Source organism: Bidens hawaiensis, unplaced genomic scaffold, assembly GCF_021521415.1.
Source record: "Bidens hawaiensis isolate Kalapana, Puna unplaced genomic scaffold, B.hawaiensis_p1.1 tig00022871_1, whole genome shotgun sequence".
NCBI lineage: Eukaryota > Viridiplantae > Streptophyta > Magnoliopsida > Asterales > Asteraceae > Bidens > Bidens hawaiensis.
In genome coordinates this window covers 337,850-359,446 of record NW_027493566.1, presented here as the reverse complement: position 1 = coordinate 359,446, position 21,597 = coordinate 337,850, and the positions used below count along the sequence as shown (strand labels likewise).

At 34.4% G+C, this 21,597-nt stretch overlaps 1 protein-coding gene across 1 annotated transcript; it reads left to right on the top strand.

Moving 5' to 3' along the window:
- The first annotated feature begins 9,717 nt into the window (after positions 1–9,717).
- On the top strand, positions 9,718–21,445 carry LOC143566318 (myosin-11-like). Its single transcript, XM_077053057.1, has 36 exons — positions 9,718–9,840; positions 9,932–10,077; positions 10,694–10,850; positions 10,956–11,014; positions 11,108–11,267; positions 11,817–11,966; positions 12,045–12,181; positions 12,276–12,422; positions 12,501–12,602; positions 12,668–12,725; positions 12,808–12,909; positions 12,994–13,031; positions 13,126–13,252; positions 13,320–13,490; positions 13,558–13,689; positions 13,758–13,867; positions 14,559–14,622; positions 14,739–14,916; positions 15,025–15,230; positions 15,314–15,433; positions 15,527–15,625; positions 15,733–15,954; positions 16,031–16,149; positions 16,227–16,338; positions 18,300–18,344; positions 18,451–18,705; positions 19,305–19,463; positions 19,538–19,744; positions 19,845–19,985; positions 20,065–20,135; positions 20,225–20,324; positions 20,391–20,447; positions 20,534–20,590; positions 20,728–20,808; positions 20,908–20,987; positions 21,051–21,445. Exons 1-36 carry the CDS (start codon positions 9,733–9,735, stop codon positions 21,178–21,180), a joined length of 4,407 nt encoding a protein of 1,468 aa, XP_076909172.1. The 5' UTR covers positions 9,718–9,732; the 3' UTR covers positions 21,181–21,445.
- The last annotated feature ends 152 nt before the right edge of the window (positions 21,446–21,597 follow it).

Genomic DNA, 21,597 nt, shown 5'->3' with positions numbered 1-21,597 from the left:
GAGTAATCGCCTGGGCGCGCGCGCGCGACCCGCTGTGGCGCAGAGTAATCGCCTGGGCGCGCGCGCGACCCAAAGGTTTTGAATATCCACATCAGGTAGGTTTTATGTAAAACCAACAGATCTGATAGCGTACTTGATGCTTGAGCATGCTTGATGCTTGAGCATGCTTGCTGCTTGAGCATGCTTATTGCTTGAGCATGCTTGCTGCTTGAGCATGCTTGATGCTTGAGCATGCTTGATGCTTGGGCATGCTTGATGCTTGGGCATGCTTGATGCTTGAGCATGCTTATTGCTTGGGCATGCTTATTGCTTGAGCATGCTTATTGCTTGGGCATGCTTGCTGCTTGAGCATGCTTGATGCTTGAGCATGCTTGATGCTTGAGCATGCTTGCTTGGGCATGCTTATTGCTTGAGCATGCTTGATGCTTTGAGCATGCTTATTGCTTGAGCATGCTTGCTGCTTGAGCATGCTTATTGCTTGGGCATGCTTATTGCTTGAGCATGCTTGATGCTTGAGCATGCTTGCTGCTTGAGCATGCTTGATGCTTGGGCATGCTTATTGCTTGAGCATGCTTGATGCTTTGAGCATGCTTGCTGCTTGAGCATGCTTATTGCTTGAGCATGCTTGATGCTTGAGCATGCTTGCTGCTTGAGCATGCTTATTGCTTGAGCATGCTCTGCCTTCATGTCTGGGGGCGCGCGCGCGACCCGCTGTGGCGCAGAGTAATCGCCTGGGCGCGCGCGCGCGCTGTGGCGCGGAGTAATCGCCTGGGCGCGGCGCGCGCGCTGTGGCGCGGAGTAATCGCCTGGGCGCGCGCGCGACCCGCTGTGGCGCGGAGTAATCGCCTGGGGCGCAGCGCGCGCGACCCGCTGAGGCGCGGAGTAATCGCCTGGGCGCGCTGCGCGCGACCCGCTGAGGCGCGGAGTAATCGCCTGGGGCGCGCGCGACCCGCTGAGGCGCGGAGTAATCGCCTGGGCTGCGCGCGAGCGACCCGCTGTGGCGCGGAGTAATCGCCTGGGCGCGCTGCGCGCGACCCGCTGTGGCGCGGAGTAATCGCCTGGAGCGCGCGCGACCCGCTGAGGCGCGGAGTAATCGCCTGGGCGCAGCGCGCGCGACCCGCTGATGCGCAGAGTAATCGCCTTGGCGCGCGCGCGACCCAAAGGTTTTGAATATCCACATCAGGTAGGTTTTATGTAAAACCAGCAGATCTGATAGGGTTTATAAACCTATGAATATGAGGTGTGGCTGCTGCTCGGACGAACCCAGATCTGAAAACCCAGATCTGAGGGTTTTCCTCAAAAGCTCATTTTCTTCCTGTTTCTTCCAGATCTGGAGGTATTTTCCAGGTCTGAAAACACAGATCTAAGGATTTTCCCCAAAAGCTTGGTGGTTTCCTCCTGCATCTTCCAGATCTGGAAGTATTTTCCAGATCTGAAAACGTAGATCTAAGGGTTTTCCCCAAGAGCTCGGTGGTTCTTCCTGAGATTTTGATGAACGGATCGGAGGGCCGAGAATAGAGGCCAGTGTGGTTCATTGCCGTCCCACGGATGGCGCCAATGTCGAAGCACGAAATGGAATCTGACCTGACTCATGACGGAGCTTCCACGGATTTCGAGATGAATGAACCGCATCCTGGTCTGCTGATCCTCTCCTCCGGCTGCTCGCGATCTGCAGTGGCGTTTTGGGGGTGTGGAGGTGACCGCTAAGAGATCTTCAAGATCTCTTGTTCACAGACACAAAAACTGGTGGTGGCACCTACTGAGCATGACCCCATGATAAGGAGGTGAAGACCTCCTTATATAGAGTCTCATGGCCACCATCATGATACCCTAATGGGCCTAGCCCAATTAGGGCTACCTCCACAAACCTCCTCAGCCCAATAACAAATGTATTAGCCCATATAATAAAACAAACCAAATATAATAAATTTAGGATTGTAAACCGGGTTTAATACCATATCCAAATGCTTGTCTTTGAGTTTTGTCCTTTCATTATAATTTGGTAACTTTTGTCTAATTTAATGTGATTTAGGTTGAATATATAAGAAAATTTTCAAACAGGGTTAAAAACGCCGAGCTTCATTTATATCTTGAAGAAGACCTCGCACGGGTAAGATCTCAACGATAGCTTTTTAATTTTAATATTTGCAATCCATTTAATTTTCTTTTGTATGTAGGACCTGCTGCCATTCCCTCCACCGGAGAAATCGATTCTTCTTTTCTTTAAAGTTTATGATCCTTTAAAAGAAAAGCTTCGGTATATATCGACCCTCACTCTATATATAATAATATGATACCATATATGTACACTCATATACAGGAATCAAGATCATGTTATCATATACTATAACATCCTCATACTCACATACTGTGTATATACAATACGGAATCAGCATTGATTATTGCTTTTAACAAGCAGGTTTGTCGTGCACCGTGAAGGCTACTGGAAAGCTAGGTGACATAGTGTCATCGCTAGAAGGATTTGCTAGCTTTAGACAGAGTAGTGCTGAAATAGCACTATATGAGGTCAGTATTATATATTTTGTTCGGTATATATCGTATACACATTTTGTTATGTTTTAATCTTTACCTTCATTATGTTTCATGTAGGAAGTGAGTTCTGAACCATTTGTCATATGTATACCCCTTGACAAGGAGCTTACTTTTGAAGAAAACCAGGTATTAATGCAACTCTTTGTTTGCGGTTTATAATTATTTAATCATCGTTTTGTAATAATTATCTGGTAATTTGTATGTGTTTCTAGCTTGGAGATGGGGGCATTATTTGCTTTCAGAAAGTTGTTCGTGATGAACTTAGAGAAACGTTACGGTTTCCTGATTTTCCTTCTTTTATGCAACATGCTCGGGATCGTCAGGTAATTTGCAACAGGTTTATTCTTACTTAATAGCATTTTTGTTTACTTTCTGATATTTAGTTCTATTTGGTTTGTTTAGTTATTTTGTCTGGAGGACATTGGAGATTCTTAATATTCGGAAGCACGCTGATAAACGGATATGAAGGAGTCATGTGAACTTGATGTCGAGCAAGTTTTCTGCTAGTATATTTGAGTAAAGTTTATCGACTAGTTAGAATTTATCCGGGATCGATTTTCTGTTTGATTGTTATTTGCTTTTGTTATTTAAGAGCGAGTCTTGTTTCGTTTATGCTAACCAGTTCAATAATAAAAACTGAGTGAACCATTTACTCATTATTTGTGTTTCAATTGTTTGTGAGAGTTGTTCTTATGCACAAAATTGTGGTATTAGAGCACAATGTGTTATAATATTTGAGTTGCGAGCATATCTCCATACAAATCAATGGCCGAACCAATCAACGCCATTAAAATACAAGGTCTAAGGAGAGTTTAATTATGTTTAGCGACCGGAGGGGTAAGTATGGGTTCAAGAACGAGTCTATAAGCTAACAAAAGGTTTGGCCTACGCCAAGCACCAAGGATGCAGAACATAAGGCTCGACTAGGCAGTAACTAAAGAGGCTCGTTTAACAAGATACAACAACTATACAAGCAATAATGAGTGGTCTACCATAGAGAGACGAACTAACGGCTATATAACTTGTTTAAATTTGAGATTATTAATGTTGAGAATTATGAATTATTAAAAAAAAAAAAAACTATAAAACACACGTCTCACATAGGCTTATACTACTCGTATAGATCTATATTGTCCTTCTTATACCATTCATATAGGTCTATACTGTATAAGCCGACATATAACTTCTATAAGTAAGATAATTTGGAATTTGGACACATGCAAAACTAGTCTTCGGCGACAAGAATTCGAAGACTTTTGAAGCTTTCACATCATATGCATGTTTGTATTTGAATTTGGTTGTGGACTGTGGTTGTGATTTGTGAAAGGTAAATTTCCAAAGAAAATTGTGGCATGACATTGTCCACCTAGTCTGTTTGACTTTATTTGCACAAGAATTCTTTAGGTCTTTACTCTTTAGGAGTTTTAGTTTTTTTGTAATATTTTTCAAAATGAGTATTTTCTTTTTGATTTTTTTCATCATTTTAAATTAGTATATTATTCTTTTAACTAACCATCCGCTTATTATTTGTTATAAAAGAACGTGATTCATATCATTGAGGGAAGAAGAATTATCGAATGAAGGCTTGAATCCTAATAACAACTTTCACAAGGAGAACTTTATCGATCAATAGGCAAGCCTTCATAACTAATTTGAACCCGCAAAACAAATTCCATTAGCCTCGTCACATGAAGGAGTTTTTGAGCTTGTAACTATCATCTGGCATGAGAATAAGTAACGGATTTTGTGAGATGTTTTAAGAAAATAGACAGCATAACGAGTTTCATAACGTACATGGAATTATATGAGGCGCATAGATCCATCCATCCATACATGCATGCATACATACATATAAGATCCATACATATGTTATATCTATTTCAAATCAGCAATATTACAAGGGAATGCATAGAATAAAATATGCATACATATAATTTAAATCAAGAGAAAAAGGTGATGCATGGAAATTGGAATTTAGGTAAATAAAAGACAGTACGTAATTTCTTACTTATTATTAGTAGAAAGAGCATAGTTCGTTTGTCCTGTGCTACATACTAACATACATGCCATCAGTTGACTATTGATTGCTCCAATCATCCCTTATTTCTGACAATAGGTGGTGGCCCGGGGTGGTGCCCGCCCTGTGATGGTGGTGGTGGTACTGCTGTTACAAATGTTATAATATAAGAAATGATATAGAGAGATAAATAACACAATTACATTGTATTATACTAGAAGAGTGCCCGCACGATGCAGCGGGAAACACATACTTTAGTAATCATGTAACAAATTTATAGGTATTCATTATTTCGTTTGAAACTGTGAGACGGTTCATAAGTTTGGTTTCACGGTTGAAACCAGAGCTGATCGTATATAGTGAAATGCTAATTTTAATTATGTACTTATTTAATATTAGATGTGTTTTATAATATATATTAGATATTATTAAAAGATAGTTAAACAAAGTTTTATTTAATATGATTAAACGTGTCTATTACAATTTTAATTTAGCCAAGTTTTCATTATGATTTTTGTAATCTTTATTCTTGTTATGATTTTGTCTTCTATTTATTCTAATAAGGTTTATCATTTATGTGACCAAATTATCTTTGTTCATATTATGATTCTTTTAAGTAATTTATAAGTTGGCGCTTAGTTTGAAGTGAATGTATAGACAAATTAATAATTCTTATTTTAAACTCAATTTATTATCGAAGCACAAACTACATCGGAAACTAATCATTGGTAATGGTTCGGTTTAGTTGGGTTTTATTTAAAACAGTTCAGTTTGGGTCTTCAACAACAAAAAAAAACGTGTAGTTGGCTCATGGTTTAATTTAAAACCATCAAAATCGAACCATAAACAATTCTACAAAAAATGTTTTTTTTTACTTCGAAAACTATAACAATATTATACTCAAATTAAAGATAATAAAATGCTCGTTTTTATGATGCCATTTTTTCTAAAAAATATTAACGTATGAAAAAGTTATAACCGTTTAAAAATCGTGGGGTAGTTGGGCTAAAAGTGAAAATAAAAATATATATATGTAAAAGATTAAGGATCAATATTATAACTTTGAGGGATGCAAATTGTAAATATTTTGAATAAATTTCAAATTCAAGTGATATTTAGTGTGTCAATGACACTTTTAGCCTTGTTATAAGTTGTACATAATGCATGGAGCGTTGTAATTTACTTAAAAAAATGCGTCTTAATTTTACCCTTGTTTGCTACATTATATATAGTAAAGATAAATATACTATGATACCAATAATAATAATCTAGATATGCATGTGTAAGCACATAAATATGTAAAAGAGTAGTATAATCATTAATATTCTCCGTCCCATTTAAAGTGATATGGTTTGAAAAACACAAATTTCAGGGTAAATTTTTTAAAAAAAATCTTACAAAATAACAATAATGCCCTTAGAAATTGAGTCCATCAATATTGTTTATTAATATTAGTTGTGTGTGTTTAAGGGTAAACTTAGAAATTGGCTGATAAATTTTGAAAATGAACATTTGAAATGGGAAAAATAAAAAAGGAAATACAAACACTTTTAATGGGACGGATGGAGTAGTTATTACATATTATTAATAAACAAATGACCGTTTTTCTTGTCACCTTCGGTACACCCCGCCAACACCTCCAACAACGGTAGGGTGGTTTTGGCTGTGGTGGTGGCGGAGTCGCTGCAACTCCAACTCTTGCTTGAGCAACGGTCATCATAGAAGAAATGAGAGCCAAGGAAAGAACAATTGCTAAGAAAGAAGCAGCAACACCCTTAAATCTCATCTTCATAAAGTTTCAAATGATGTACTTGTAGGCTGTTGCATTTGTTTCATATATATAGAGATCGAGAGAGAAATTTCTTATTACATTTCTATTTTCTTTTTTTTTTCTTTTTTAAGAAGATTTTCTTATTACATTTCTATGAATAAGTTATATTAGTGTTAGTCTTTATTTGATTGTTTTTATCTCTACAATACATCTATAGTATTTTTAAATTGAAAGGGGGAAGCTTCCTTATGGTCCTTGATAGCCCTGGCCTGGTGTAAATTAACATGTTTTCGTCTGAAATTTTTTATTTCCCAAGCGTCGCCCCTATTCGGCTGTTTTATTGTATTATCTATATAGGGTTTGGATCAAATACAAATAAAATTAACATACTAGTTATTTGTATGTTTAGTATGTTAATTTTATTTGTACCGGATCTCACCTCATCTTACGTAAAAAGCGTTTTTTTAATTACAGAGAAAAAAAACATTTTTTTTTCTGTAAGCGTTTTAATATTTTTAGGGTGATTTCGTTCTTTTTATATAATTTTTAAAGATAGATTACTTTAAAAATGAAACACATGTAGTTCATCAACAAAAGAGATTAAATAACCTACGACTTGATCAACAGGTTAGTTCTATTTTCATGTGATATTAAGTTTATGCATTCGAACATATCAGAAAATTTAAATGCTTTTTCTTTTTGTCGGGCGAGAGGCATATGTTAAGATAAATATATACAAAAAGTCTTATAAAGATGTTATATCATTATTCTGTAAATAAGTTTTGTAATGATAATAAATATTATTTTTATGTTAAATAATGAACACAAAAAGAGATAAAATGAAAAAAAAAAATAAAAATAAATAAACCTTATAGTATTTGATTTGATAAGGAGACTTGCAATAACTAAAAATATTAGAGGGTAATAATATGTCAAATAAAATTGTCAAAGGAATTGAAAGTATAGTGGAGGGAGTATGACAAGTACACGAGAAGAGTACGTTTAGTCTAACCCATAAATTATTTGTAAAACGCATCTTCATTAATATATGTTTATATATTATTTGATTGGAAGTGAGAGAGACTAATTGATTCTTAATTGAGAGAATGATTGACCCACTCTTTCTACTCGGACAAAGGCGGATGGTGTATTGGTGTACACTCGGTGTAGTTAGACTACTCGGACAAAGGCGGACTGTGTACACCTCATCATGTACTTGGACTACTCAAATGGCCCGAGTAAACCACGCCTCTCACCTTAATATTTGTTAAAATGGTCATTTTGGCTAATAAGTGTATCAAAATAGCTTTACTTTTTGAATTTTCTAATCAAACCCAGTGATTGATTGATATGAGTTTTTAACTAAAATAAAAAAAAAAGTCAAAAATATGTTTTTATAAAATACGTTCAAATGCTAATTTATTAATTTTATGATCGAGTTTGATGGCCATTTTGATATCTTTTTTTTCTTATTACAGGGTGCGAAACCTACATTAGTTTTTTTTGATTTTTTCTCACATCACTTCAAGTTGTCAAATAAATAAATAAATCTTACCCGATGGAATCCCACCAATTGCAACCTATAAGTAGATTCTAGGAAATGTGAGATATAGACACACCGTACTTCTATCTCAAAGATTAGAGAGATGACTTTCAGAGAGACTCCAACTTCGAAAATCATATGTACGAGAATATAAAAGAAAATCAAAGTCCAACCGTAATATAATAATAACAACACGTAATAATAATAAAAATAATAATAATAATACATAAATAGATAAAAAAATACAAAATAGAAATGTCTGGAGATGTAATATGAAAAGAAATTAACATACTGGTGCGTGAACAAAAAAAAATGTAAGAAGAAGCCCCTAAGATATTACTTTCTCTCTACAAGTCCATAGCCTTAATTCTACGTCTTAAAGAGTGTTTATCCTCGAAAAGGTTCAGGTCTAGCAAATCATGCCTAATCTTTTCATCCCAAATCAATTTAGACCGACCTCTAACCCTTCATCCCTCTATAGTACATACAAAATACAATTCAACTCTTTTGTTTTTTATGTATAATCATTTTCTTGTCTATTATTATTATTATTATTATTATTGTTTTTAAATCATGTACAAGACATTCTTAATTTTATTTCAAAAACTTTTGTTTTACATAAGTAACATACGTTATGTATGTACGTGTTTCAACCACGAGTAATTTACGAAAAACAATCCGACTTCACAGGGAACATGAATAAGAAAAGAAAGAAACAAACTATTCAATTCAAATTCAATTCAATTCAATTCAAATTCAATAATGTGACACACCAAATCGCTATGGAGATATCACAACCTGAATCCCACGATTAATTCATTCAAAATATGCCCAGAAAAGAAATTTTCACCATCAAATCCTTCAGGATCACCGAAATTGATCCCGACACGAATGGATCAGTGATGATCATTGAAATATAACAAGAATATATACATATATTTTTCTCACAATGGTACGTAGGCGATTTGTGTTTTGTTTCTTATCAGTTTCCGCAATGAATTACTAGGCGTCCGAAACATCATGAAACTTTGGTGATCGATTAATACGTTCGTTAGCATCTTGTTGGATTAATTTGAATTGTTATTAATATGATTTTAATGGAATTTTATAATTTTATTGCCAACTTTGTACTGCATGGTAAACTTGATATAAAAAATGATGTACTCCCTCCGTCCCATTATAAGTGTCCAAGTTTGAAAAACACAAAGTTTAAGGTAAATTGAATGATTACTTTTTTTTCATACCAAATGACAATAATGCCCTTGAAAAGTAGGTCCATCAATATTGTTTATTAATGTTAATTGTGTGTGTGTTTAAGGGTAAACTTGGAAATTGGTTAATAAATTTTGAAAGTGGACACTTGTAGTGGGACAAATAAAAAAAGAAATGTGAACACTTATAGTGAGACGGAGGGAGTAATAAATATGTTTAAGTTGCTTGTTTGACATCCAAAAACATAGTAACGGAACCAATGTTATTCGTCTAAGAGATTACGTGCAACTAAAGCGAACCATGTAGATAGAATGATAGATACATGATTAGTTGATTACACGCATGTCGTCTTAACTAGGAGAATGTATTGATTGTTTTGTATGTGCTACAGAGCACTGCGGTTAATATAATAGTAGGCTCCCATGTTTGGGTCGAAGACACAGCCGAAGCTTGGGTTGAAGGCCAGGTCACAAAGATTAAAGGGAAAGACGTTGAGGTTCAAGCCGATAATGGGAAGACGGTTAGTCATCAATATATTATGTTTCAAATATACAAGTAGTATACACTATAGTGAAATTCATATCATGGGTTTTTTTTCAGGTGGTTGCTAATTTATCAAAAGTATATCCGAAGGACATGGAAGCACCGGCTGGCGGTGTGGATGACATGACAAAGTTATCTTATTTGCACGAGCCTGGAGTCTTGCAGAACTTAAGAACCAGATATGAGCTTAATGAAATTTATGTAGGTTTAATGTTTTCAAATTTTGTCATCTTATTTTAGTCTAAAGAATCTTGAAGAATATATTTTTTAAGTTTTTTTAAAATAATGACAGACTTACACAGGCAACATTCTAATCGCGATCAATCCGTTCCAAAAGTTACCGCATTTGTATGATGCTCATATGATGCAACAATACAAGGGAGCACCATTTGGTGAATTGAGTCCCCATGTGTTTGCAATTGCAGACACATCTTACAGGTTATTATTATTATTATTATTATTATCGTTTACACGTAATGCCTGTTGGTTAGTGTTATAGGGTTGGTAATGTGACTCATTGGGTAATGGGTTGTATTAAAATGTATATAATAGGTTAGAATGGGTCAAAACGGGTTGACATTTCTATTAAGTTTTTTTTTATTTTTTTGTTGGAACGAGAAAAACGGAAAAAACTTTTTAGTATTTTTACATTTTTAGTTTTTGATTTATATTTCAAGTTATAATTTTTATTTTTATTTTTTTGAATTTTTTAGTGAGGGGTTTTTGAAATGGGTCTAAATGGGTTGAGATTTCAAAAACCGCTCATTAAAAAATTCAAAAAAAAAAAAATTATAACTTGAAATATAAATCAAAAAACTAAAAATGTAAAAATACTAAATTTTTTTTTCCGTTTTTTTCATTCCATAAAAAAAAAACTTGAGAAATGTCAACCCGTTTTGACCCGTTTCAATCATTTTCTTTTTTTAGTTCGACCCATTCTGACCCATTATATACATTTTAATGTAACCCATGGGTCACATTTGCCACCCCTAGTTAGTAAGAAACTGCTTATCATGTTTTGATGATGATGATGCATTGTTAACGGAGTCTGCAGGGCGATGATTAACGAAGGAAAAAGTAATTCAATTCTGGTGAGTGGTGAAAGTGGAGCAGGTAAAACCGAGACAACCAAAATGCTTATGCGGTTTCTTGCATATTTGGGCGGGAGAAAAGCTACCGAAGGCCGCACAGTTGAACAACAAGTTCTTGAAGTACGATATATGACGTATAGTTCTATGTTTAAATACCCTTAATGATCTAAATTTATGTCAATGTGTATACAACTATATAAACTTCTGTCACAATTTTTACTGCAGTCAAATCCTGTTCTTGAAGCTTTTGGCAACGCTAAAACCGTTAGAAATAACAATTCCAGGTGACTAGCTTTGTAGCATATTGTCTTGTGGTTAAAGAACTAATGTTTATATTTTAGTTGCATTTTTATTTATTTTGTGTGATAATTGCTCAGTCGTTTCGGAAAGTTTGTTGAGATCCAATTTGATAAGCAAGGGAGGATATCGGGGGCAGCTATCCGGACTTACCTTTTAGAAAGATCTCGGGTTTGCCAAGTAAATGATCCTGAAAGGAACTATCACTGTTTTTACCTGCTTTGTGCAGCACCACCAGAGGTACTATGTTTTTACTATGGGAAAATACCAAATATGAGATCTTGACCCATGAGTTTGACCAAATAGCGTTGACTTTGAAAACTTTACAATCAATCAGTGTTTGACATGTGTCCCTCGGCAACGCTAGATGGGAATTTGTGGTAGAGAAATTTGTTGCGTCGGTGCATTAGGATGTGCCATGTGGAAGCATATGGTTGGTTGAAACAATTTCTTAGCCCAAAACAGAAAAAAGTCATATAATACTTTTGTGAAAGAAAGAAGTCAGCGGTCAAAATGGTCTATGAGTTTGACCAAATCGTTGACTTTGAAAACTTTCCAATCAATCAGTGTTTGGCACGTGTCCCTCGGCTACGCCAGATGAAATTTTGTTGCGTCGGCGCATTAGGGTGTGCCATGTGGAAGCATGTGGTTGGTTGAAACAATTTCTTGATACTTTTGTAAAAGAAAAAAGTCAATGGTCAAAATGGCCATTTTGGTGATTTTCCCTTATAACTTTTAAAAAATCAACTTCACTGGTAAATACTTGACTAATTATACATGCGGTTTCAGGAGATTGAGAAATATAAATTAGGAAGCCCGCAGTCGTTTCACTATCTTAACCAGTCAAAATGCTACGAGCTTGTTGGTGTGGATGAAGGACTTGAATATCTTGCCACAAGGAGAGCTATGGATATTGTTGGAATTAGTAAAAAAGAACAGGTTTCATTTTCCTTTTTTATATAAAAATTTTATAAGTAATATAACAAATTTATAATCAATCTTTTTACTTTTTCATAGGAAGCAATTTTCAGAGTTACTGCAGCTATACTTCATCTTGGAAACATTGCATTTTCTAAAGGGAAAGAGGTGGATTCTTCGGTGCTAAAAGACGACAAAGCTAAGTTTCATCTCAAGATGGCGGCAGAACTTCTTATGTATGATTATATTTAAGTGTTAAGCAGTTTGTAGATTATTTTTTTTAATTGTTATACGTGTTTATAAATTTATAAATTGACGAGGTCGTATTAGGTGTGATCCTGTTGGCTTGCAAGATGCGTTGTGCAAGCGAGTGATGGTAACTCCTGAAGAAGTTATTAAGAGGACACTTGATCCTCTTAGCGCATCGTTTAGCAGAGACGGGTTGGCTAAAACAATATATTGCAGATTATTCGACTGGTACAAGAAACCTGTATTGAATAAAGTCATAAACTTGTGGTAACTAATTATCAACAATCTTTAATAATTGTTTTTCAGGTTGGTGAATAAAATCAATGTATCAATAGGACAAGACGCGAGTTCAAAATCTCTTATTGGTGTGCTTGACATCTATGGTTTTGAGAGCTTTAAGAACAACAGGTAGTAGAAATTAACTGTATTTACTTTTCGAATTGTTGTATCTGAAAGTCATCATACGCGTGCAGCTTTGAGCAATTTTGCATTAACTTCACAAATGAGAAACTGCAGCAACACTTTAACCAGGTAATTTTCGAACCTTTTTTAAAATCACGAAGAATGTTTTTTTCAAAAACCGAAGATGGAAAGTGCGATGTTTGAATTTCAGCACGTCTTTAAAGGGGAACAAGAAGAATATAAAAAAGAGGCTATCAACTGGAGCTACATTGAATTCGTTGATAACCAAGATGTTCTAGATCTCCTTGAAAAGGTATAAATAATTACTTCATTGTTTTTAAATTTTGATGTATATAGTATTATGACTCTCGACTCGTCTTGTGTTTCTATGTTGCAGAAACCTGGTGGTATCATTGCTCTTCTTGATGAAGCTTGGTATAACATAAAACTTGATTTTTTTTTCTTTTTATGTTCAGAGAAAAGATTTATTTTTGTTAATATTTTACAAATTTGAACTTATGGTTATTAGCATGTTTCCAAAGTCGACGCACGAGACATTCTCAAACAAGCTTTATCAGACATTCAAAAATCATAAACGCTTTATAAAGCCCAAGTTGTCGCGCACAGATTTCACGATTGCTCATTATGCTGGAGAGGTATGTATGCATGCATGCGAGCCAAACACTATTTGTCTAAAACTAAAATAATTTGTATTGGTTTTAGGTGCAATATCAATCTGATCAATTTCTCGACAAAAATAAAGATTACGTGGTTCCCGAACACCAAGATTTGTTGAGCGTTTCCAAATGTTCATTTGTAGCAGGTCTTTTCCCACCTGTGGCCGAAGAGTCATCCAAATCATCTAAATTTTCTTCAATCGGTTCACGTTTCAAGGTATCTTTACTTTACTCATTATCATATCATATCTTATAACCTGACATGTAACCATATGCTAATGCAGCTTCAACTGCAACAACTGATGGAAACGCTAAATGCTACGGAGCCTCACTATGTTAGATGTGTAAAGCCTAACAATAAACTGAAACCTGCCATATTCGAAAACCTCAATATTATGCAACAATTGCGTTGTGGTGTGAGTATATGTAGTAATTGTTATTTTTTGTTTTTTTTTCTATTTGTGACTAATTCTTCTACTCTTAGGGTGTTTTAGAGGCAATCAGAATCAGTTGTGCTGGTTATCCTACCCGTCGTGCTTTCTTTGAGTTTATAAACAGATTTGGACTTCTTGCACCAGAAGCCTTGGCTGGAGGGTATATGTTTTCATATTGTTTCTCCTGATTTAAATTTTGTATATATATATATATATATGATCAGGATCATGTGAGAACCATTTGAAAATTGAGAACCATGAGAACCATTTTGGACCACAAAAATAAAAAAAAAATCATAAAAACAAAAAATAAAAAAGTAAAATACCAAAATTCTTATTTATCATCCCGGTTTCATAAAAAAAACCGTCTCGGTTTAGCTAAATTATACATATATGTGCACACATATGTTTTTATACACATGTACAATTTAAGGTAAATGATAATGTACATATGTATACATTACGTAACTAGAGATTAAATGAAATTATACACATGTATAATACGAAGTTTTTTTTTATGAAACCGGAATGAAATATAAGAATTTTGGTTTTTTTACTTTTTTAAAAATTTTGTTTTTTTTGTTTTATAATTTTTTAAATATTTTTAGAGGTTTTTTTAGTGGTCCAAAATGGTTCTCAAAGTTCTCAATTTTCAAATTGTTCTCTTAGGATTCTTACCCTATATATAAAGAACAAAAAAGTATGTTGAGAACTGCGAGAAGCCGAGAACCGCATAATGCACTTGTACATTATGCATAAAAGATAATTAAGCGGTTCTTAAAATATATTATTTGTTCTCATTTGAACATCTCACCATATATATATTCTGACATTTTTTATTGTGACTGAAGTACCTTTGATGAAAAGACAGTATGTGCAAAGATATTGGAAAAGATGGGGCTCACCGGCTTTCAGGTACACAGTTTTTTTTGTCGATATTATGTTTTAAACTTAGTTTTACTGTGTAAAACTAATATTTATCTGAATGTTATAACAATAATTAACATACCGCGTACGTTATTATTATACAGATAGGTAAAACAAAGGTGTTCTTGAGAGCAGGACAGATGGCAGAATTAGATGCAAGGAGAGCCGAAGTACTCAGCACTGCAGCAGCAAGAATTCAAAGACGAATAAGAACGCATATTGCTCACCGGCAGGTTACCGCATTACGCAAGGCTTCAATCTTCTTACAATCTTTCTCTAGATGTGAGCTTCTATAATATTTTTTAACTTGACCAAATCGATAATAGAAAAATAAATAATTCATTAATTCAACACTCCCGTGTTTTATGTTTAAAAATGTTGGAAATTTAGATAGATTGGCGTGTAAGACGTTTGAAGAACTGAAAAGAATTGCAGCCGCTATAAAAATCGAGAAACATGTGCGTAAATGGCGTGCTTGGGTAGCCTATCATAGACTTTGGGTGTCGGTTCTTGCGGTACAGACTGGCTTACGTGCAATCGAGGCTCGTAAAAGATTCAGACACCGAAAGGAAACTAAAGCCGCCATTAAAATCCAGGTTGAGTAATAAAATATAACCGCAACTAATTTTATATTTGTGTTGTATAAACTGAAGATTCTAGTGGTTTTCTCTTCGGTTAGGCCCGTTGGCGTTGTCATAAAACTTCTGCATATTATAAAAAACTAAAGAAAGGAACCATAGTTACACAATGCGGTTGGAGGGGAAGAATTGCAAGGAAAGAGCTTAGAAACCTTAAAATGGTCAGATTTTATAGTTTAATATGAAATTACATTCATGTGCGTATACGCTGACCCTTAATATATATTTAACTAGCTTTACATTTTTTACTGCAGGCAGCTCGAGATCATGGTTTACTTAAAGAAGCGAAAGATAAGCTGGAGAAACAAATGGAGGAACTAACATGGCGTTTACAGCTCGAGAAACGTTTAAGGGTAATATAATGTTGCATATGTATATGAGTATATCTACTTATGTAAAAGTATTCGAAAAATAATAAGTGATGATATATATAAATTTGTACAAATTTGCGTATGTCCAGACTGATTTGGAAGAAGCGAAAGCACAAGATTTGATTAAATATCAAAGTTCTATGGAAGATATGCAAAAGAAACTTGATGAAGCAAACTTAATTGCAGCTATGGAAAGAGAGGCTGCCCGAAAAGCTATTGATGAAGCACCTGCGGTTGTTGAGGAAAAAGAGATTGTTATTGAAGATACTAAGAAAATTGAATCTTTAAATGAAAAAGTTGAAGATTTAGAGGTATGTTGAATGCTTAATCTTTAACTGTTTGTGAGATTAAATTTTAAGTTGATGGTTTGTGTTTTCGGCTTTGCAGGCAAAGTGGGAATCGGAAAAGAAACGCGCTGATGATCTTGAAAAATGTTGTGAAGAGAGACGTATTAAGTTGGAAGAAACAGAAAAGAAAGTTGTTCAATTTCAGGAATCCATGACCAGGTTTTTTTTTTTTTTTATATTTATTATAACTTTCAGTTTCTATAAACTACATGTTCAATATGTACTTGTTCTGCTAGGCTGGAAGAGAAATTATACAACTTAGAATCAGAAAACAAAGTCTTCCGCCAACAATCGGTATCCATGGCACCTAATAAGTTCCTTTCGGGCCGTTCCCGATCTATTATTCAGGTATTTTTTTATTATTATTTTTAAGTAGAGAACTGCATAAAATATTGTATGTAGTACGATTCAGGGGGTGTTTGGCCTAGCTTTTTTTTTTTTATAAAATAAGCTTAACTTGGTGTTTGGTTTAGCTTTTTTAGCTTATGCTTATAAGCTTATATAAGCTAATTTGAAGAAGCTTATTTGAAGATGGTTTTTCAGCTTATTTGAAGAAGCTTATTTGTTTAAGGGGGTAAATTACTCATTTGCCTTTAAATGGTGATCGATTAATAATAGTGAAGCAACTTATTACTATAACAAATTAAAGAATGATGGATTTAATAACTTATTAAGACGTATAATCAACTTGTAGAATATAAGCTAATTCAAACACTTAAAAAGAGCTTATCAAATAATAGAAAATAAGCTATAAGCTATTTTAAAATATAAGCATAAGCTAAAAAATAAAAGCTAGGCCAAACACCCCCTCACATGTGAAAAGGTGGATAAGCAATAATGAGTTAAAAGAAATTAAGTTTAAAGTTTAGAATTTTAATAAAAGGTTTCGATTAAATAGATTAGGTTTATCTAGTTGATTTAATTAGTATTACTATATAGAGTTAGGATTGGGTTTTTATGTTTAGTATAAGTATAGGTCTAGTAATTTGGTTTCTATGTCAGGTCGAGTTTGTTTATTTAATAAAAAGACTTGAAGCTATTGTTTGGCATAAAATCCGTTTTAGTGTTGTTTTATATATCGTATATGTTCCTTTAGGTTATGTAGTCACATAACCGATTGACCGTCTTGTGTATCACAGCTAAAGTAATAGTGTGTTGGCCCGGAATCAGACACAAAAAAGGCACAGAAACACGAGCTTGACCAAAATAGGACTCATGAAAAAACTCCATAAATAAATAAAGCCTAAAATAAACAAATAACCAAAAAAAAACTAGATGATTCTTAACCCAAATCGGACTCCAGCCAAGGTTCTGACCCGTTTCACATGTGAACTTAAACGATTAAGTCTGATAATCACCCTAATTGTTTAATGTTCACACCAATCTTCAAAGTAATGTTGGGCCACCATCATCTTCTTGAAACCTGCGATTACCTCGACCTCTCAAGAACCCCGGCCCTAACTTGGTCACGTCCTAGCTATTCACAGTTTGAATTCCCATAGCCCTTTACTCGAAGCTAAATGGCGAATTTTTTTTTTTAACTTTTTGGTGGGTTTTGTAATTTTTGCATGGCTTTTGGATAGATTTTGAAACATACTTTGAAAATGGGCGACCCACTAGTTTGACTAGCGGATGTGGTTGTGACATGGTGTTGCTTCCAGATGACTATGGTGATGCGGCGAAAAGTGAAGGCATCCGCTAGTTGTACTAGAGGAAGTGGTGATGTGGCAGCTTTTGGTGGGATCCGCTAGTGAGACTAGCGGATGTGAACAGTTTTCGGGTAACAACTAATTTTAAGGTTAATATTTATTTTTGCGTTGAACGAATAGTTATTTTAACTTTATTTTGTGCTAGATGAAAATAAGTATTTTTTTTGTAGTTTTCCAACCTCGTGGCTCTACAAGGGCTTCTTCAAAACCGCTCTGATACCAGTTGTCGGCCCAGAATCAAACACAAAAGAAAAAACACAGGAACACGAGTTTGACCAAATACTAATCGACCCTTTTGTATTTGAGAATAAGAAAACCTAAAATGACCCAAATAGGATGCCAAATAAATGGCAGTATCTATATCCTAAAATAGAAGTGCAAATATAAACAATCCCAAAATAAACTAACAACCAAAAAAATCAACTCTAGATATTGTTAACGTACCCAAATTCGGACTCAAGATTCAGACACCTGCTAACCACAAACGATAAAACTGTTTATGTGACTCTCAAAGTTTTCTACTTAAAATTGGTTTTCTATTGAATGAACCTTATAAAATACAAGTATATAACAACTCTTTTGATCTTTGATTCTTTGCAGAGGACTCACAGTGGCACTTTAATAGGAGATCGAAAGTCATCTCTGGTATTGTTATTTACAATTTTACATCAATGTGGTTTTTGAATTATTGGTTTCATTTCTTTGCTTTTAATTATTGAATGACATCTTTCTTTGTTTACGTGTGTTTTAGGATCCAAATAGTCCTTCAGTGGGCCAACGAGATCTCGGAGAACTCGATGACAAACCACAGAAATCACTCAACGTAAAACAGATTGAAAATCAAGAGTTGCTTCTTAAAAGCATAGCACAGCATCTGGGGTTTTCAGGGAACAGACCGATAGCAGCTTGCGTTATCTACAAATGCCTTTTGCAGTGGAGATCTTTTGAAGTTGAGAAGACAAGTATATTTGATCGTATCATCCAGACCATAGGCAATGCAGTAGAGGTTTAAAATATTCTTGCATTACGCTAATATTACGTCTCTTTTGAAGGTTTTGTAAAAAATGGCGTGCTTTGAAAACGTATTTGATAAAATGGCGAGTTTTTAGTTTGTATTTCTAGCGTGTTGGGGGGTTTTAGACCACGGATTCTCTGACCTTAATCTCATAAATCATATATTTTTTATTTTTCAGATTTCACATAGCATATTATTTGGTTTTTTCTAAGAATTTGTAACATTTAACAAATGTTAAATGTGCGGTGTTAAGTTTCGATATAATTTTGTTGAACTGAGTTGTATACAAAATAAAGTAGTTTAAAATGTACTTATATTTGGATACAACTCAATTTTCAATCCAATTTCAATTGAAATGTAGAAAAAAAATTACTTAGGTTCTTTTAAATATTATATATGTTAATTGAATTCTGAAAATAATTTATTTTATGAGATGAGGAGAGAAAATTCATGGTTTAAACCCCGGATACACCGTTTTAAAAAGCACCCGTTTTTTTTTAATATTGTCCTAAAACACCATTTTACAAAAAATCGTTCTTTTATATAAGAATTTTGATACTGATTCTTGTTAATATTTTGTTTATTTAAAGAGAAGGCAGGATAATAACGATGCATTGGCCTACTGGCTGTCCAACGCTTCAACTCTTCTGCTTCTACTCCAATGCACACTAAAAGCGAGTGGGGCCGCATCTGGAATTGGCCCGCAGCGTCGTCGACCATCAGCTGCACTTTTCGGCAGGATGACATCCGTAATTTCATAAATTTTATTTTAATATATAGAATTTAATTTCATATTTTTTTATAAATATTTTTGGTTTTATAGAGTCTTCAAGGAACTCCAAATGGTGTTGATCTTTCCTTTGCAAACGGAAGCCTGAGTAATGGAGTCGAAGGTTTTAGCAAAGTGGAAGCTAAGTATCCAGCTTTGCTTTTTAAGCAGCAGCTTACGGCCTATGTCGAAAAAATATATGGAATGATTCGCGATAATTTGAAAAAAGAAATATCTCCGTTGTTAGGGATGTGCATTCAGGTAAAGAAAGTTGGTTACTATTATGTGACAAATTCCTTTAATTAAATTCATTAACTTTTTTATTGTTAAAAACTAATAGTTACTGTATGTTAAATTAAAGGTACCTAGAATATCCAGAGCAAGCCTGGTGAAGGGATCATCGCGTTCGGTTTCTAGCACAGCTCAGCAAACCGTAATCGCACACTGGCAAGAAATTGTTAAGAGTCTTGGAGTTTACTTAAACGTTTTGAAAACAAATCATGTTAGTTGAACTTGTATTAACTTTTTATTATTTTCTTTTCTTGGATTATATTTTGTTACTAACCTCAAATTATTCTTAGGTGCCACCATTTTTGGTGCGTAAAGTTTTCACACAAATATTCTCATTCGTCAACGTTCAGCTATTTAACAGGTATACCTTTTGTTTATATACGCACACATCTGTTTTTTTTAATTATTTCTTTTTATATATTCCTTTGTAATTCCAAATTTATGATGCAGCTTACTTTTGAGGCGCGAATGCTGTTCGTTTAGTAATGGCGAGTATGTGAAAGCAGGTTTGGGTGAACTAGAACATTGGTGTTACAATGCAACTGATGAGGTATTTTTAATATTTTTTATATTATACTTTTATATATGTTTTAAGTGTTAAACAGATGAACTACAGTATGCAGGTTCGGCTTGGGATGAACTGAAGCATATACGACAGGCTATTGCATTTCTGGTAAAGCGTTTCTTTCATCGTATTTCATTTATGATTATAAGTTTGGATAAATATTTATTTATATGAGAATTTGTAATTCCTTTCAGGTTATACATCAAAAGCCCAAGAAAACAATGGATGAAATAAGTCGTGATCTCTGCCCGGTGAGTGTTATATGTTTTTGTTAGTTACATCGGCCGGTTTTTTAAGCCAGTCAGACCCAACCAGTGTAAGGCGGTTGGGTCGATGACGGTCCGGTTATGAAAACATTGCCGTTACAGAATTTATTCTTGGTACACAGATACTTAGTATACAACAGTTGTACCGGATCAGTACAATGTACTGGGATGACAAGTATGGCACACAAAGTGTATCCCCAGATGTAAGTTCTATTATTTTTATCATTTTCTTACAATCAGATCGATTAATTTGAAATATATATATAAAACTAATATGTGCCTCAAATGTCATCATTATTCAGGTGATATCTAAAATGAGGAAGTCGATGACCGAAGAAAGCACTGTTGCAAGCAACTCTTTCCTGTTGGATGACGATTCAAGGTTAGTTATAAGTTAGTACTATGACCCCTAACATTTTATTATTTAATTATTTATTTTATGCAGCATTCCATTTTCACTTGATGATATATCAAAATCGATGGATCAAATTCAAATCTCAGACATTGAGCCTCCACCTAAAATTCGTGAGAACTCGGGGTTTAGCTTTCTGTTACCACATGTTGAGACTCACTGACGCGCTTTCTATATAGCTTTTGGGTGCTATTTAATCTCATTTCTGGTGGATTGGGGATAATAGAAAAATGTTTGTGCTGAAGAAATGTGACCTAGAGAAAGAGGATGGTTGTGTAGATCAGCTGCATTTGCGGGCCTTTTTTCAATTTATTGTTGTTTTGTAGCATGTTGTACAACTAGATGTATTCATGTGTTATGTTGTAGATTGTTGATTACGGGTGTTAAACATCACATTGTTACTGTTTGTTACTTAAACGTGATTTTTGTGAGTTCCTGTACTAGTTATGTGTAAACCGGATGCATCTTCGCATCCAAAATTCTTTTCCTCTTGTCATTTGTTGAATAGTAAATCGTCTTGTTTTTAAAATAGTGTAAATCATCATGGGCAACTTAAACGTCCTTTAAGGCCCTCTAATTT

What these genes read in the sequence shown, in the direction of transcription:
- LOC143566318 (XM_077053057.1), top strand. Translation starts at nt 9,733, where the DNA reads ATGGAAGCACCGGCTGGCGGTGTGGATGACATGACAAAGTTATCTTAT. An exon ending in ATGGCGGCAGAACTTCTTAT is followed by an intron (nt 12,182 to 12,275) that starts GTATGATTATAT and finishes AGGTCGTATTAG; the next exon opens with GTGTGATCCTGTTGGCTTGC. An exon ending in TTTCAGGAATCCATGACCAG is followed by an intron (nt 16,150 to 16,226) that starts GTTTTTTTTTTT and finishes TTGTTCTGCTAG; the next exon opens with GCTGGAAGAGAAATTATACA.